This window comes from Phoenix dactylifera, chromosome 4 (genome assembly GCF_051530095.1).
Source record: "Phoenix dactylifera cultivar Ajwa chromosome 4, Ajwa_hap1_PhDact_Kaust_v1.1, whole genome shotgun sequence".
Lineage (NCBI taxonomy): Eukaryota > Viridiplantae > Streptophyta > Magnoliopsida > Arecales > Arecaceae > Phoenix > Phoenix dactylifera.
Window position 1 is genome coordinate 13,025,984 of NC_143193.1, and position 19,765 is coordinate 13,045,748.

General features: G+C 40.5%; 1 protein-coding gene across 1 annotated transcript; it reads left to right on the top strand.

Annotated features, from left to right (window-relative positions):
- The first annotated feature begins 17,227 nt into the window (after positions 1–17,227).
- On the top strand, positions 17,228–19,293 carry LOC149753661 (uncharacterized). The gene is made up of 2 exons (XM_089930349.1): positions 17,228–18,430; positions 18,529–19,293. Exons 1-2 carry the CDS (start codon positions 17,575–17,577, stop codon positions 18,543–18,545), a joined length of 873 nt encoding a protein of 290 aa, XP_089786475.1. The 5' UTR covers positions 17,228–17,574; the 3' UTR covers positions 18,546–19,293.
- The last annotated feature ends 472 nt before the right edge of the window (positions 19,294–19,765 follow it).

Consider the following 19,765-nt stretch of genomic DNA (forward strand, 5'->3'; position numbering starts at 1 on the left):
CCATACTAACCTCTGTCAAGGTCTGGTTGTCAAAAGAGTTCTCCATGAAAGACCTTGGGGAAGCATCCTACATTTTGGGGATTAAGATCTATAGAGATAGATCTAAGAGGTTGCTTGGCCTATCACAGAAGATGTACATAGAGGAGGTACTGAAGAGGTTCAGTATGGAAAACTCCAAGAGGGGTCTATTACCCCTTAGGCATGGGATTCATCTCTCCAAAAAGATGTGCCCCAACACATCTGAAGAGATTCAACGCATGAGCAGGATTCCTTATGCTTCTGCAATAGGAAGCCTCATGTATGCCATGCTATGTACACGACCTGATATAGCCCTTGCTGTGAGTGTCACTAGCAGATATCAGTCAAATCCAGGCGAAGAGCACTGGACAGCTGTGAAGAACATTCTTAAGTACTTAAGAAGAACTAAAGATTTGTTCTTGGTCTTTGGAGGAGCATCGGAGCTAAAGGTAGAAGGATACATAGATTCAGACTTTATGACTGATATTGATGATAGAAAGTCTACATCTAGATATGTGTTCTTGTGCAATGGTGGTACGGTAAATTGGAAGAGTTTCAAACAATCGATCATTGCTGATTCTACCATGGAAGCTGAGTATATCGCCGCCTCTGAAGCTGCAAAGGAAGCCTTCTGGTTCAAGAAATTAATTGCAGAGCTAGATGTAATGCCATCAGATGCCATCACACTCTACTGCGATAATAAGGAGCCAAGATCTCATCAGAAGTCCAAGCACATAGAGCGGCGTTTCTACCTCATACGCGACTATCTCGAGAAGAAATATGTCGAGGTACAGAGAGTAGACTCCGCGGACAACGTGGAAGACCCGCTCACTAAACAGCTAAGTCAGCAGAAGACTGAAGCCCACCTTGAGAAGATGGGACTTAGGCATATGGCTGATTGGCTTTAGTGCAAGTGGGAGATTGTTAGATGTATGCCCTAAAAGCCAATCTGGCAGACACATTATTTTCTCTGGAACATAAATTTGTACTTGACCTTATTTTTATTGAATATTAAATGGGCATCTTTTCATTCATATTGTTTATGTGTCTATGAATCGTCTAAGAAATTAATAAGATGATGATACATATTCTCAAGAGTTGAGAATTTGAGCCATATATCATTGGTGATTAATTTCTAAATGCTCATGATCAATGGATCATCGCGAGGATGGTGATCGATCCGATCAGTGCACAGATCGCTTTCCTTATGGATGGACGAGACTCGAGTCCACAGTGTAGGGACACTGAAGTGATAGTGCAGGTACTTGTTAGAGAACAAGGGTACTGAGCGTGACCAAGACAAGAAGTCACTTGGATGTCTATCCACTCGTCAGTGACTTGCTTGATGTTGCAGTAGTATGACTGGTCCTTTGACCTGCGGTGCTTCGGCTACTCACAGTGAGGTTGTTGTAGTTTGACTACACGTATACATGGTCTCTAGCCATATGGGTCCTTGTAGTGTAGATTGGCTGCAGTAAGTTCACTGTAGGAGTAGGGTATGCACTTACATGGAATCTACCGACCTTGATAGAAGAGGAGTGATCCTATGTGATTTATTAGACTGAGTTCTAAGACCTTGGCCAGGGCAGTAATATAAAGTGGAGAAAGAGTTTTTCACTATCGAACTCAAGTCAAATAAATCTAGACATATGACAGACGACGGGGTTTGACGAGTTATCCATGACCTCCGATCTGTAGGGATCCACGATAGAAGGACTGTATCATACGATAACTGCACCTAGAGGTTCATCATTCTATTCTGCTGGGTGGCCACTACATACTGCTAGGTGTCACTGGTGGATGGTGAGACTCACAGGGATCATCTCGTTGGTCGATAATTCCTGGTGAGTTGAGTTGGAATTGTTTCAACCCATTGAAAGGAGTTTTCAATGATATTGTGATAGAGATCGCAAAATATCTCACTACCAGTCAGAATGGAACCTATGGGGTCACACACATTAGAAGTATTGATCGATCCAATGGTTGAATTGTGATTAAGAATCACATATGATCAATTAGATTGATAAATGGTAAACCTGTTAAGAGTTAGTGGCTAGAAGAAGGAATAATTGCAATTGGATTGTAATTTAATTTAATTAATTGGATTTAATTAATTGGACTTGATCATGAGTCCTACTTGGAGTGGGAATCATGGAGTCCTAATTGGATTAGGATTTCAAATTAAATTAGAGTCCTACTTGGAATAGGATTTCTAATGTCCTAATTGTCTTAGGGCTGAAATTTGAACAAGTCTTGATTAGATTAGGATTTTATGACAGACGACGGAGTTTGACGAGTTATCCATGACCTCCGATCTGTAGGGATCCACGACAGAAGGACTGTATCATACGATAACTGCACCTAGAGGTTCATCATTCTATTCTGCTGGGTGGCCACTACATACTGCTAGGTGTCACTAGTGGATGGTGAGACTCACAGGGATCATCTCGATGGTCGATAATCCCTGGTGAGTTGAGTTGGAATTGTTTCAACCCATTGAAAGGAGTTTTCAATGATATTGTAATAGAGATCGCAATATATCTCACTACCAGTTAGAATGGAACCTATGGGGTCACACACATTAGAAGTATTGATCGATCCAATGGTTGAATTGTGATTAAGAATCACATATGATCAATTAGATTGATAAATGGTAAACTCGCTAAGAGTTAGTGGCTAGAAGAAGGAATAATTGCAATTGGATTGTAATTTAATTTAATTAATTGGATTTAATTAATTGGACTTGATCATGAGTCCTACTTGGAGTGGGAATCATGGAGTCCTAATTGGATTAGGATTTCAAATTAAATTAGAGTCCTACTTGGAATAGGATTTCTAATGTCCTAATTGTCTTAGGGCTGAAATTTGAATAAGTCCTGATTAGATTAGGATTTTCTTAAGTCCTAATTAATTTTAAATTTAATCTAATTAATTTTATGACTTCTAATTGGATTAGGATTGAAGAGTTCAATAGAGTCATGGTTCAATTAAGTCCTAATTAGATTAGGATTGGGAGGAAATTGAAATAGGTCCATACAAGTCCTATTTTGACTAGGATTGGACTCATGCACTAGACCCAAATTAAATCACCCATTAATTTGATTAAGTGGTAGATTTAAATGGATAAGAGGGAGGGGAATATGCCTCTCCCTTTGAGCCATGCGTGGGAAAAAAAGGAGGGGCGCATGCCCCTCCTAGGTGGCATGAAATAAAGATAAGGATGAGCTCCTAAAAAATAGGAGCTCATCTTTATCCCTTTGCAATTAAAAAGGGAGCATGGAATTTCGGCCAAAATGAATGTTTTTCTCCTCATTCCAGCCGTGAGCACCCTTCTCCATCTTCCTCCTTTGAGCCACAATCAAGAGAAGAAAAAGAAAAGCTTGGGACGCCCTCTTCCTTCTTCATCTTGGTTCCAAAAAGGAAGAAAAAGAGAAAGGCTGCGGGTCTTGTTTTCTTCTTCCTAAATCCATCCTTCTTCTTCGTCCTCTCAAGCCAATCAAAGGTTGATTCAAAGGAGAGGACTTTAGCCATCCATAGCCATCTCTGCAAGGGAGCTAGCACCCCGGTGAGATCCAAAGGCTTCGATCGAGTCAGTACTTCGTGTGGATACCTGTAGAGGCCGGACGCGTGTGCAGCTTCCACTGAGCCTTGATCAAATACCACGTAAATTAGATTTGCGGAGACCATCTATCCGCACAAGGTGAAGATCTGATCTTCTTAATGATTTTAAAATGGTTTAAAATAATTTAATTCTAATCTATCTACAAACGAAAGATTTTAAAACACGTTCATGCGATGAACGGATCCCGCATATGTTTTTCCGCTGCAATCTGAAAATTATTTCGAAATTTTCATGACATATGAGGGATGCTAACACCTTGCATTTATAAATGGGCAAATGGTTCAGTTATTATATTTTTTGTTTTGTATGTGGATGACATTCTTCTAATCGGAAATGACATTTCCACATTACAAAGAATAAAGGTTAGGCTATGAGGATGATAATATTATTTTGATGATTAACATTACTATTGAGGCCATATCAAATTAGAAATGCAAATTAACTCGATACATCATTAATAAATGACACCCCCTCGATACATTCACGATACATTATGAATTGTTGGGAATCCGCCTATGCCGCTGATATTTCAAAAAAATCAGATGGCAGCGGAAGAGGCATGTGCGGGATCGACGTTCATCGCATGAACGTTGTTTCAAGAACCGTTCGTAGATAGATAAGGATTAAAAAATTCTTAAACTAATTTGAAGATCAGATTTTTACCTTGTGCGGGTAGATGATCACCGCAAATCTGAGTTCGTGGTTTTAGGAAGAGGGTTCGCTTGAAGCCGTTCAAGTGTCCGGCCTCTACAGGTATCCACACGAAGCAGAGATCCGATCAAAGCTCTCTCGTCTTCCCGGGGTGCTAGCTCCCTTGCAAAGACTTCTTTTGATGGCTGATCTCCTCTCTTTCTTTCAACTCTTGAATGTACTTGAGAGGAGGAAGAAGAAGGATGAAGAAGAGGAAGAAGAAGAATCCCCATGCAGCCTTCTTTTCTTCCTTGCGTTGGATGAAGGAAGGGAAGGGGAGGAGGCCGCCAACACTTGGAGTTGTTCTTCCTTTGCTTGCAGCCGAACCATGGGAGGAGAGGGGGTGATGACGGCTGAAGAGAGGAGAGGAAGCACCTTAGGGCGTCAGCCCTCCCTCCCTTTTTATAGCCATCTAGGGCTCCTACAATTTAGGAGCCCTAGACTAGATTCCCTAAGAGGGGGCGCCGGCCCCCCTTCTCTCTTCATCCCGCACCAATCAAGAGGAGAGGGGCTCATGCCCCTCTCACTTGGTTAACCTAATCCTCTTCCAATGAGGATTGGGTGCCCTTCTCATGGTTTAGTCCTAATCTAATTAGGATTAACCAAATCATGAATCAATTAGGACTTAATAATTAGGAGTCCTAATCCAATTAGGAGTCATGTTGATTCATTAGATTAATAATTAATTAGGACTTAATGAATCCTAATCCAATTAGAATTTGTTTAATTCTAGTCCTAATCCAATTAGGACTTTAATTTGAATTCGGAGTCCTAATCCGATTAGGACTCTAGGAATCCTACTCCAAGTAGGAATCCAAAATTAATTCAAAACTCCTAATCTAATTAGGATTATAGGAATCCTATTTCAAGTAGGAATTCTATTTCAAGTAGGAATCCCAGTCCTACTCCAACTAGGATTTCCAGTCCTAATCCAATTAGGACTCTAGGAATCCTACTCAAAGTAGGATTTGTGTTTAAGTCCAATTAATTAATTCCCTTTGTTCCTTCTTCAACTGAATATCAATCGAATTGATTACTAGTGATTCCTAATCACGATTCAGCCATCGAATCCGTCAATACTTTTAGTGTGTGTGACCCCATAGGTTCTACTCTGACTGGTAGTGAGATATATTATGATCTCTATCACAATATCATTGAAAACTCCTTTCATTGGATTGGAACGATTCCAACTCTACTCTTTAGGGTTTATCGATCATCGAGATAATCTCTATGAGTCCCACCATCCACCAGTGACACCTAGCAGCATGTAGTGGCTACCCAGTAGAATAGAATGATGAACCTCTAGGTGCAGTTATCGTGTGATACAGTCCTACTATCGTGGATCCCTACAGGACGGAGGTCATGGACAACTCGTCAAACCCCATCGTCTGTCATATGTGAAGATTTATTCGACTTAAGTTCGAGAGTGGAAAACTCTTTCTCCACTATGCATACTGCCCCGGCCGAGGTCTTACGAACTCAGTCTTATAAATCACATAGGATCTCTCCTTATCTATCAAGGTCGATAGATTCCTTATAGGTGCATACCCTACTCCTACAGTGAACTTACTGTAGCCAATCTGCACTGCATGGACTCATATGGCTAGAGACCATGTATGTGTGCAGTCAAACTACAATAACCTCACTGTGAGTAGCCGAAGCACCGCAGGTCAAAGGACCAGTCACACTACTGCAACATCAAGCAAGTCACTGACGAGTGGATAGACATCCAAGTGACTTCTTGTATTGGTCACGCTCAGTACCCTTGTTCTTAACAAGCACCTGCACTATTACTTCAGTGTCGCCACACTGTGGACTCGAGTCTCGTCCATCCATAAGGAAAGTAATCTGTGCACTGATCTCATCGGATCGATCACCGTCCTCGTGATGATCCATCGATCAGGAGCATTCAGAAATTAATCACTAATGATACATGGCTCAAATTCTCAACTCTTGAGAATATGCATCATCATCTTATTAATTTCTTAGACGATTCATAGACACAATAATAATATGAATGAAAAAGATGCCTTTCATTTATTCAATAATAATAAAGTCAAGTACAAATTATGTCCTAGAATTAATAATGTGTCAGCCAAAATTGGCTTATAGGGCATACATCTAACAATCTCCCACTTGCACTAAAGCCAATCAGTCATATATCTTAGTCCCATCTTCTCAAGGTGGGCTTCAGTCTTTTGCTGACTTAGCTGTTTAGTGAACGGGTCTGCCACGTTATCCGCGGAGTCTACTCTCTGCACTTCGACATACTTCTTCTCAACATAGTTGCGTATGAGATGGAAGCGCCGCTCTATATGCTTGGACTTCTGATGAGACCTTGGCTCCTTAGCAAGAGCTATGGCGCCATTATTATCGCAGTAGAGTGTTATGGCATCTGATGACATTACATCCAATTCCGCAATGAATTTCTTGAACCAGAAGCCTTCCTTAGCAGCTTCAGAGGCGGCGACGTATTCAGCTTCCATAGTAGAATCAGCAATGATCGGTTGTTTAGAACTCTTCCAATTCACCGTACCACCATTGCACAAGAACACATATCTAGATGTTGACTTCCTATCATCGACATCAGTCATGAAGTCTGAATCTGTGTATCTTTCTACCTTCAACTCTGATGATCCTCCAAAAACCAAGAATAAATCTTTAGTTCTTCTCAAGTACTTAAGAATATTCTTCACAGCTGTCCAGTATTCTTCACCTAGATTTGACTGATATCTGCTTGTGACACTCACAGCAAGAGCTATATCAGGTCGTGTACATAGCATGGCATACATGAGGTTCCCTATTGCTGATGCATAGGGAATCTTGCTCATGCGTTGAATCTCTTCAGATGTGTTGGGGCACATCTTCTTGGAGAGATGAATTCCATGCCTAAGGGGTAAAAGACCCCTTTTGGAGTTTTCCATGCTGAACCTTTTCAGCACTTCCTCTATATACATTTTCTGTGATAGGCCAAGCATCCTTTTAGATCTATCTCTATAGACCTTTATTCCCAAAATATAGGATGCTTCCCCAAGGTCTTTCATGGATAATTCTTTTGACAACCAGACCTTGACCGTGGTTAGCATGGAAATATCATTCCCTATTAGTAGGATGTCGTCCACGTACAGTACGAGAAATATGACAGCGCTCCCACTAACCTTTTTGTAAACACACGGTTCCTCTTCGTTTTTGATGAAATCAAACATTTTGATTGCGTCATCAAAACGAGTGTTCCAACTCCGAGATGCTTGCTTTAGTCCATAGATGGACCTTTGCAGCTTGCAGACCTTGTGATCTCCATCACTGGAAGTGAAACCCAAAGGCTGTTCCATATAGATATCTTCATCAAGATATCCATTTAGGAAAGCAGTTTTCACATCCATCTGCCAGATTTCGTAATCATGAAATGCTGCAATGGCAAGCAATGTTCGGATGGATTTTAGCATGGCTACAGGTGAAAAGGTCTGCTGATAGTCAATGCCTTCGCGCTGACTATACCCTTTCGCCACAAGCCTTGCCTTATAGGTCTCTACCTCTCCATTCGAACCTATTTTCCTTTTGTAGATCCATTTGCATCCAATAGGTACAATACCTTCTGGTGGGTCTATTAAGGTCCAGACTTGGTTGGAATGCATGGAGTCTAACTCTGATTTCATAGCTTCCAGCCATTTCTCGGAATCGATATCAGATATCGCCTCGTCGTAGATTTTGGGATTTTATGTATGATCCCTATCTAGGAACATTTCCTCGGTATCCTCTTCTAGTATACCTAAGTATCTATCGGAAGGATGGGAGACCCTACTAGATCTACGAGGTGGTCGAGGGACATCGTGTACTGGCTCTGTATGAATGGGTTCGATAGGATCCATGACTCGTTGCTTTTCAGAGACTTTCTCTTCAAGCTCAATTTTTCTCCCACTGCCTCTTTCAAGGATAAACTGATTTTCCAAGAAGATGGCGTGACGGCTCACAAACACATTGTGATCCTCTGAGACGTAAAAATTGTATCCTAATGACTCTTTAGGATATCCTATAAAACGAGCATTTATGGTCCTAGCCTCTAACTTGTCTGCCTCTAGTCTCTTGACGTAGGCCAGACATCCCCAAATCTTGAGATGACCAAGACTTGGTTTCTTACCATGCCATATCTCATACGGTGTGGTAGGAACAGATTTAGAGGGAACTCTATTCAGTAGATATACTGCGGTAAGTAAGGCATCTCCTCAAAGAAACATAGGTAAATCAGTGAAGCTCATCATGGACCTGACCATATCCAATAGGGTTCGATTCCTCCTCTCTGACACCCCGTTGAGTTGTGGTGTACCCGGAGGTGTCCACTGTGAGACTATGCCGTTTTTCTTGAGATAGTCCCGAAATTCTCCACTAAGGTATTCTCCTCCTCGATCTGATCGAAGAGCCTTAAGAGGTTTTCCAGTTTGTTTTTCTACTTCATTCTTGAACTCTTTGAACTTTTCAAAAGATTCAGACTTGTGTCTCATAAGATACACATACCCATACCGTGAATAATCATCGGTAAAGGTAATGAAGTACGAATAACGTCCCCTGGCTAGCACATCGAATGGTTCACATACATCTGTATGTACTCGGGTAAGTATTTCAGTGGTCCTCTCCCCATGTCCTACAAAGGGCAATCTAGCCATTTTTCCTTGAAGACAGGACTCGCAAAGTGGATATGACTCGGAAGTCAATGAGCCGAGAAGCCCATCTTTATCCATTTTGTTCATCCTATCCTCTCCAATATGGCCAAGTCTGTGTTAGGGATCAACCCTACGAATGCGGAATATAAAGGATAGTAGGAGAAAGAATAACACGGCAAAAACAATAGCAAAACGCACAAGACACTCAAGTTTATGTGGTTTGGAGTCTCTTGCTCCTACGTCCACAGCCACACAGATCAATATTTCACTATATGATCAAAGAAAGTTACAGAGATTCAAGAGAAGAGAAACAAACTCTCTTTCTCACAGCAAACAATCTCTCTCAAGATGAGCAACACGTCGTCTTCCTGATGCACACAAAGGATCTACTTTTGGAACCTCTCGTTGATGAGTTCTAGGGTTTCTCTAGGTTGCAACCACACCTCTCGTGTCCCTCAAGAAGTCTATATATACCTCCCAATCTCTTACTTTGATTAGGGCTCAAAAAACCTTGGCTTGGACCCGGTTCATAACTTAGCCTCGCGTGAAAACCGTGCTCGAGTCGACTCCCGCAATTCTGCAAGTCGACTCGGCAACAGTCCACAGAAAAATGCCTCTCTATCTGCCTGTGGGAGTCGACTCCTGGAGTTCTCGAGTCGACTCCAACACTGGGGAGTCGACTCCAGGTCTGCTGGAGTCGACTCCAAAAACTGTGCCAAGACTACCTGCGTGCCAGAGTCGACTCCAAGTCTGCTGGAGTCGACTCCGGACCTTGCTGAAGGTTTCTTTCTTTGCTGATTCAACTCTGAATCTTCTCGAAACTCTTTCCGGCTTGTCTTCCCTTGATCCACCACCACCATAGTGCACATAGGGGTCTAGGAAAAGGGAATGGATCAGGCTCCACAACCCAACAACTCTTCCACTTGGAGACTGATACATCCAGTCGTGCATCTATCTTAAAAATAAACAAACTTCCATATCTTGATATGTATTCTTTGTGCGGCACCTCCATTCAACTATCTTTGGAGGCCAATTGAGGCCATGCATCGCCTCAATTTCTCTGTAGTGACTGTCTTAGTCAACATATCAGCTGAATTCTTTACTCCTTGAATCTTCTCAAGTAACAAACTGCCATCTTCTAGCAACTTTCTGATGAAGTGATATCTCAGTTGTATGTGCTTCGTTCTCGCATGAAACATTGGGTTCTTAGCTAAGTGAATAGCACTCTGACTGTCGCAGAATAGTACACTACAGTTCTGTTCTCTGCCCAGCTCTTTCAGAAGGTTTTGTAGCCAAATCATCTCCTTGCTGGCTTCTGTAATGGCAACATATTCTGCCTCAGTTGTCGAAAGAGCAACGATCTTTTGCAGTTGTGAGAACCAGCTCACTGCTGTCCTGCCTACGGTATAAACATACCCTGTGGTGCTTCTTCTAGTGTCAGTATCACCTCCTAGGTCTGCATCCACAAAATCTTGTAGTGTTTGACTGCCTTTTCTATAACACAAGCCTACATTTCTGGTACCTTTCAAATATCTTAGGATCCACTTGACAGCCTCCCAATGTTGTCTACCCGGATTGGCCATATATCTGCTCACAGCTCCCACTGCATGTGCAATGTCGGGTCTCGTGCATATCATAGCATACATCAAGCTGCCTACAGCTGAAGCATATGGTACCCTTGACATCTTCTTCAGCTCCTCATCATCCTTGGGTGATTGCTCTTTTGAAAGTTTGAAGTGGCTCGCCAAAGGTGTCTTCACAGGATCTGCATCTGTCATATTGAATCTATTCAGCACCTTATCAATTTAGTTAGCTTGAGAAAGCTTCAGTGTTCCAGCCACCTTATCCCTTTCAATCCTTAGCCCAAGCATCTGTTTTGCTGCACCCATGTGTTTCATTGCAAACTTCCTTGATAGCTCTTTCTTCCATCTTTCAATCTCTTGTAGGTTCGGTCCGACTATCAACATGTCGTCAACATACAAGAGTAAGATGATAAAACTGCCATCAAGTACCTTATGATAACAGCAATGATCTTCTTGACATCTTGCAAAACCATTGTTGATCATGAATCCATCGAACTTTTTGTACCACAACCTCGGGGCCTGTTTCAAACCATACAAACTTCTCTTCAGTTTGCATACAAGGTTCTCCTTGCTAGGGACTGCAAAGCCGATAGATTGCTGCATGTAGATGTCTTCATCAATCTCTCCATGAAGAAATGCAGTTGTAACATCCAACTGCTCCAAATACAGATTTTCTGCTGCCACAGTACTCAGAATCACTCTGATTGTTGAATATTTGACTACCGGAGAGAAAATCTCAGTGTAGTCGATACCTTCCTTCTGTTGGAAGCCTTTCACAACCAACCTTACTTTGTACCTCTTGCTGCCATCATGTTCCTCTTTAACTTTGTAGACCCACTTGTTCTGTAAAGCCTTCTTGCCTTCTGGTAGTGAACTGAGCTCCCAAGTTTGATTTCTATCCAAGGACTTCATCTCGTCCTTCATGGCTAACTCCCACTTCACCGAATCTTTGCTTTCCATGGCTTCTTCATAACACTCGGGTTCACCTCCATCTGTCAATAGCAGATAATGTAAAGAGGATGAATATCTATCCGGTTGTCTAGAGATTCTTGTAGATCTTCTCAGCTGCGGTATACTTGGTTGAGGTTGTGCCGCAACAGTTTCTGAATTTTCAGGATTTCTCTGAACTCTTTTGGCAACGTCTTCTTCTGTAATCTCTTGCAACTCAACTTGCTGTTTTTCCTTGCTTTGCTCCCCTACATTCTCAAGATTTGAAGTATTCTTGTCCTTATAGAGAACTCGCTCATTGAATATCACATCCTTGCTTCTGATGACCTTCTGGTTCTGCGCATTCCAGAACTTGTAACCAAAATCATCTGTACCGTATCCAATGAAGAAACGTTTTCTGGACTTTGCATCTAGCTTGTCCCTTTTCTCTACATTGATGTGCACAAAGGAGACACACCCAAAGACCCTCAAGTGTGACAAATTTACTATTTTTCCTGTCCACTCTTCTTCAGGCAATTTGCAATCTAGGGGAACCGACGGGCCTCTGTTTATCAGATACGCTGCGGTGTTGACTGCCTCAGCCCAAAACATCTTGGGCAAACCAGCATGGATCCTCATACTATTGGCTCTCTCGTTCAGGGTTCTGTTCATTCGCTCAGCCACCCCATTTTGCTGCGGTGTGCTCGGTATTGTCTTCTCCATTCGGATTCCATTCATTGCGCAGAATTTCTTGAACTCGCTGCTGTCATACTTGTTGGGAACCCGCCCATGCCGCTGATATTTCAAAAAATTCAGATGCAGCGGAAGAGGCATGTGCGGGATCAACCGTTCATCGCATTAACGTTGTTTAAAAACCGTTTGTAGATAGATAAGGATTAAAAATTTTTAAATAACATTAGAAGATCAGATCTTCACCTTGTGCGGGTAGATGATCACCGCAAACTGAAATTCGTGGTCTAGGATGAAGGTTCGCTTGAAGCCGTTCAAGTGTCCGGCCTCTACGGGTATCCACACGAAGCAGTGATCCGATCAAAGCTCTCTTGTCTTCCCGGGGTGCTAGCTCCCTTGCAAAGACTTCTTTTGATGGCTGATTTCCTCTCTTTCAATCAATCCTTGATTGTGCTTGAGAGGAGGAAGAAGAAGGATGAAGAAGAGGAAGAAGAAGAATCCCCACGCAGCCTTCTTTCTTTTCCCTGCGTTGGAAGGAAGAAGGGAGGAAGAGGATGCCGCCAACACCTTTGGCTTTTATCTTCCTTGCTTGCGGCTGAACCAAGAGGAGAGGAGAGGGAGGCATACGGCAAGGAGGAAGAGGACTTCTTCTATGCCCTAGGTGCCGCCCACAAGTCCCTTTTTATAGACATGTGGAGCTCCTAACATTTAGGAGTTCTTGATGTCTTTCCTAAGAGGGGCCGCCGTCTCTTCTCCCTTCTCCACGTGGAAAGGGGAGGGGCTTATCCCCTTCCTCATGGTAAACCCTAATCCATATTAGGTAGGGATTGGAATGCCCTAATGTGGTCAAGCCCTAATCCAATTAGGCTTAGCCCAAGGGTGAACCAATTTGGATCCAATCTAGGTAAGTCCTAATCCAATTAGAACTTAAATCAATTTTGACTCAATTGAACTCTTCAATCCTAATCCAATTAGGAGTCTTATTGATTCATTAGATTAATAATTAATTGTGACTTAAGAAACCCTAATCCAAATTAGGACATATATAATTTTGTTGGAATTTGTATCCTAAATGTTAATCGTCAGCATATTGATGATTGAATTTTGTAAATGAATTGACAAATTAATAAAGTGTTATTTGGCATTATTCATCATTTCATCTTCAAATGAACTCTTATATGATGAAGTCCTTAGGACTTATGTTATGATAAAGGAGGATTTATCTTTGAGTCCTTAAACTTGTTTGCGACGAAATGATATGTTGTTACTAGGACGACAACATTATCGAGATTAGGTCGTTGTGTGACATATATGTTGGTTGTCCTCTTAACCAAGGAGTGTGGAGACACTGGTATGCCACACAAGTGAAGTGTAGAAGTACATTTCACTAAACGTGATCAATTCCGGAACGCTCTACTGTCGAGAGATGTTCCGAGTGGATATGGGTATAAGTTTGGCCCTCTGACCTGAGACCGCAACCTGTGACTAGCAAGCAACTCACTGTACTTTGGTACCGGACTACCTGAATTTCTAATTCAGTGACGGAAGGTCACTGGGTGCAGTCAAGTACTTGCGTAGTCAGTTGTGAGTCAAGTTGGAATTGACCCCTCCTGAAAACAGGAGATAATGTCTTATGATTAATTTAGCAAAACCTTGGCCAGGGTAATCCTAGTGAGGAGTCACGGGATATCTAAAGTTAATCACATAATGGATGTACTAATTATAGGGTTGACAGTGAGCTCTAAGTCATCCTGGCATTAGGAGTCAAAGGGATTGAATTATACAGTAACCATAGTTCAGGATTCCAGAATATTTGCTTCGCATATATTCGACCTATCCGGACGTCGGGTACCATTGCTAGATGGTCACATCGATTAGTGTAGAAAATTGTTCCTATACTACCGGCTTAGGTTCGAACCTATGAGGTCACACGCATAGAAGATTCCTGATTGATCAAGAAAGCTGATGAATGATTAAGAATCATTCAGGGGTAATTTGGTCAATTTGATTGGCAAATTATCTTATAAAATAATTAAAGTAATTATTGAAGGATTAATTAGTAATTAAATTACTAATAAACTCAATTTGATTGAGTAATTGTGCTAAGGATGAGCCAAATTGAATTGGATTCAAGTTTGGGCTCAATCAGGGTTTTGACCTGATTGGATTAGGTCAGAACCAAAAAGGACTTAAGCTGATCAAATTAATTTTAAATTAATTTGTTCTTAATTGGGGATTGACCTAATTGAATTAGGTCCAACACAAAGTAATAATTCAATTTGATTGAGTTTGCATGAGCCAAAAATTGAATTGGATTCAATTTGAGCTCAATCAGGGTCTGACCTGATTAGATTGGGTTCAACCAAATTGCTTTGTTTTAATTCGGTTTGACCAAATTTGATTAGGTGCAACCCAAGGGGATTAGGCTCAGATGATGTGGCAATTATTGGTGACATGGAATTGGATTTCATGAATTTTAAATAAACCAAAATTATTGCATGGCACATGGACCCATTGCTGGACACATGGCGACATTGTTTGTTATTTGAATTTAAATTCAAACATTAAGCAATGTGTTAAATGATTTTAATCACTCAAACCATCAGCCAAGGTGGCGTCTGAGTTTTTGAATGGATTAAATTCGAATTTCAAGAGGTGATTTCGAAATTATGAAGTGTTTTACCTTGCCGCATGGATTTCAAATTCCTTCCATCTTGCACATGTGTTTAAAATTTGAATTTAAATCAGATTTGGTTGAGATCTGATTTGGGTTGTTCCTATTCCTTTGCATGTGCCAACTAAAAGAGGTTTTCTGAAAATAAATTTCGAATTTTGAATGAAAATTCGGAGGCCATTAAAAGGGGTCAAACATGGGCACTAAAAACACATCTATTGCAGCCTTCTTCCTCACCTGCTTCCTCCTCCTCTTCTTCTCCATTTTAGATAGGGTTTTCAGGGTGAATATCTAGAAGATTCAAGATCAGATCTGAGTCCTCTACTTCCCTTACAAACCTCATCTCTATCTGCTTCAAGACGATTGATCAAGAGTTGATTGAATCCCGGCGGGCAGATTTCAGCTTTCAAGTGTTCTGCAGCTGCTAGCACTGTTGCGGAAGAAGATCCTTCAGGACTTCGCGTGTACTTCTCGTAGAGGCCATTCGTGTGCGTGGCTGCAAAGTCAAGAATCAGATTCACAACTTTCATCCATTATAAAAGGTATTAATCTAGCATTAATCATTTATTATGGTGTCAAGGTCTAGGTCCAATTCCCCGAGGTTTTACCCTCTTTTGGGGCTCCTCACGGAGATATCTCCAGAATCCATTCGATGGATATTCGGAGATTAATTGGAATAGAGTTCTTAAGTTTCAGATCTGATAGTTAATCATGCATAAAAGTTTTAGCATAATTGTTTAAACGATTCCGGCATAATCCTATGTGTTCTTAAGGTGCTGATTTCTAGATTTGATCTTGTAAGCATGCATGAATTAAATTGTTTGATTCGGTTTTTCCGCTGCATTTTAAAACTTAAAAAGAACTACGTATGGCTTGATCCCCCTTATGAAGGGGTACGTAGGCAACCCGATCAGGTTCAGCCATGGTTTTCAAAAAAAAAAAAAAATTCAGCATGCTAAACACCGAAGAACCTAGGATTCACTTTCAGTGGTATCAGAGCCAGGTTTATGTTTAAACTTTTATGTTTTAATTCTTGCAATTAAATCTGAAATCATTAACATGTTTAGATTAGATCTAAAGTGCTTTTTATGATTGATTTAATTGCTGATTATGCATGATTAAGTAGATCTGAAATTTTGGATGCATATGATGCATGTTTGTGTTAGGATTAGTAACATGAATAAATCTGAAATCATAATATTGTTTAGATTAGATCTAAATAAAGTTTATGATTCATATGATCTTTGATTTTAATGAACAAATCAGATCTGAAAATAAAAGTGAAAAAAACAAATACATAAGATGTATGTTGTTTGTATTAATTCATGTTGTTATGTATATGTGATGCATGAACATAAAACATAATGACTTAAACATGAATTAAATCTGATTACATGTGATTAATTACAAAAACTCAGATCTGAAAATGTGTTTTAAGAACTGAAAGATTGTAATTAATATGTAATTAAAAAGAAATATGCAATGATCAAAACTTTCATAAGTCTAAACTTAATTGAGAATTAAGTGTTATGAAATAGAATTGTAACTCAATTAATTGACATTGCATAATTCTTTGGGCATATGGGTTAGCTTGAATCAAGTTCTTAGGATTGGGTTAGACCTAAGGTTAGAATCAAACATGGTCTAATTAGAGTTAATTGATCAAATCTAATTAAGTAGTAACTAGATTAGGTCAAGGAAACTCTAGGTTAAATACAATAGTTGTAGATTGATCAATTCCATGTCTTTGATTAGACCAAGATGGAACTTGATTTAGGCTCAGAGGTGTAGCCCGAGTCATTTGAGTAATCAAATCGAAATTGATTAACCAGTCGGTGTCTAAGGTAAGTTTGGCAGTTTTGACCGGTGGTTTTTAATTGGGAGCTACTCGCACTGATTCGTCTTTGTCGAGTTAATGGCATATCCCTTCCACCGATCTCACTTACCTGGCCGACATGATCAATCACATTTTGATTGGATCACTTAATGATTCGAGTTAGCCCATGCCTTAAGGAAAATCAGTATGACTGATTTAGGTGTCTCCTTAACCGGTTTGAGTCTAATCTGATTTGGTGAAGTCAGTGGGAGAAATTAGACTAACCGGATCTTCTCATCTATCCTAATTATGAAATTCTCTAAAATTATTAGGTCCTTAAAATGAAATGGTTATGGAGATAACTAGGTCATAGCCTCCCATTAAGTTGGGTGATAATGGGTCCAATGTTTTGATAATTATTGGAGGCGCCACACGCCTGGTACTTATCAAGCATTGGAATTGTCATTCAATATATGATGAGTTAAGTGTACCTTCAATAGGCGGTCAGGTGAGCCGAGCCACACTCGGGCTTGGTCGTCTATTAATTGATTAGACTTAACCCTATCATTTAATGGTTGGACCTGACTAGGGTATTCGGTGGAGGCGCCACACGCCTGCCGGAAAACCTAGGGCAAAATCATCACTAGAAGTTGCTTGGTGAAGCAATTGGTTAAGAACCTACCAATAGGTGCATATGGGTTGGCCGAGCCACACTCGGGCCTATATGGGATCTATTGGGTTCTAGTGCCCACTAAAGAATTAGGAGTAATTTTTCGAATTAGAGATAGAGGCTACCAATTTGTATAAAATAGTGGGAATATCTTTAGACTAAAGTCCAAGTCTACTGTGTTTAGTCAATTCATATACTAATAGCCAAATTTTCTTTTTATGCAGAAATGGCCACTAATTTATCACTTCGCTCATTGTTGGACAATGACAAGTTGACTGGTCCAAATTTCAATAATTGGCATAGAAAACTAAAAATAGTGCTAGAGCATGAGAGGATCCTTTATGTGATAACGGATCAAGCACCTGAGCAGCCCGCTGCTAATGCATCAAGATCGGCCAGAGACACTTATCAGAAGTGGCTCAGTGACCGGATCACTGTTCGATGCATCATGTTGGCAGCAATGAGTGATGAGTTTAGTAGGCGTTTTGAGAATACGCAGCCGGAAGATATCATTCAAGTGTTGAATGAATCATTCGGCATTCCTGACGACGTTGAGAGGCACAAAACTAGTTGTGCCATCTTCAGCGCCCGAATGAAAGATGGGACCTCGGTAACTGATCATGTACTGTACATGATTGAGTTGATCGAGCGTCTAAGCTCTCTTGGCTTTCTCCTTCATGATCAATTGGAGAAGGATGTCATACTAAACTCATTGTCTGGATCATACCGTCCTTTTCTCACTCATTTTCGTATGACGAAACCTGTAGTGAATTATCACCAATTGTTGGGGTTACTACAGATGTTTGAGAATGATCACCAACTTCTTAAGAAGACGGTGAATTTAGTGGGAGGTTCATCCAAGGGTCGCTCCTTTAAGAAAGGGAAAAAGAAAAATAAAATCCAAAAGAAACAGGTGCACCATGCTCAGCCTAGTCAGAAAAAGAATAAAAAGGCTTATCAGAGCAAGGCGGAGTGCTTCTTCTGCAAGAAGCAAGGACATTGGAAGAGGAACTGTCCTCTTTACATTGCATCCCTCGATCCGAACCGGCCTAAGAAAAGTGGGCAATCAGTTGCCAATCAAGGTACTTATATGATAACACCTTGTAATTTTTCTATTTGTGATAATTTGACCTGGGTATTGGATATCGGTAGTCCTTTTAATATTTGCAATTCGTTGCAGGGGATACAAGTCAGTAAGAGGTTTGAAGAAGGAGAAAGGTTCCTGAATGTTGGAGATGGAAGACCAGTTCCAGTTCTAGCTTTAGGAATTCTTAAACTTGAATTCAGCTCTCATGTAAATGTCCTTAGTGATTGTCACTATTGTCCAAGTTTTCTATTGAATATCATTTCTGTAGGCCTTTTGGCCAAAAATGGTTATGAAATATCAATAAAAAAGGATTATTGCAATGTCATTTGGAATGGTGTTGTTGTAATGAATGGAATTCTGAGTAATGGCATTTACATTTTGTCACAGCCTGTTCATGTAATGTATAAATCCAATAAGCGCCCTAGAATAGATAATGTCACGGATGTCTACTTTTGGCATCATAGGCTAGGTCATATTAACAAGAATAGGATGAACAGGTTAAGTAAAGAGGGAATCCTTGATGTTAATGATTGTGAATCATTGACAACCTGTGAATCATGTCTTCTTGGTAAAATGACCAAATCACCTTTTACCGAAAAAGGTGAACGAGCCAGTGATTTATTGACCCTTGTACATTCTGATGTATGTGGGCCAATGAGCACAGATGCTAGAGGTGGGTATTCATATTTTATTACGTTTACAGACGACCTTTCTAGGTATGGTTATGTCTATTTAATGAGACATAAATCTGAATCATTTGAAATGTTCAAATTATATCGTAATAAAGTAGAAAAACAAACTGGAAAGAGTATTAAAACTCTTCGATCAGATCGAGGAGGTGAATACCTCTCCAGTGAATTTTTGACATATCTAGGAGAAAATGGGATTTTCTCCCAATGGACTCCTCCTGGTACACCACAATATAATGATGTGTCAGAAAGGAGAAATCGAACTCTGTTAGACATGGTTCGATCCATGATGGGGTTTGCTAATCTGCCCATATCCTTTTGGGGATATGCTCTTGAGTCAGCCTGCTATATTCTAAATAATGTTCCAAGTAAGTCTGTAAATAAAACACCACATGAGATGTGGACTGGACGTAAGCCGATGCTCTCTCACCTTAGGATTTGGGGGTGTCCGGCGTACGTCAAACGTTTGAAGACAGACAAACTTGAACCCAAGTCTGACAAATGTTTCTTTGTTGGTTACCCTAAAGAAACTAAAGGATATTACTTCTACTTTGCTGAAGAACAAAAGTTGTTCGTAAGCAATAGAGCAATTTTCTTAGAAAAGGAATCCCTTGGTGAAGGAACAAATAGCTCTAATGTTG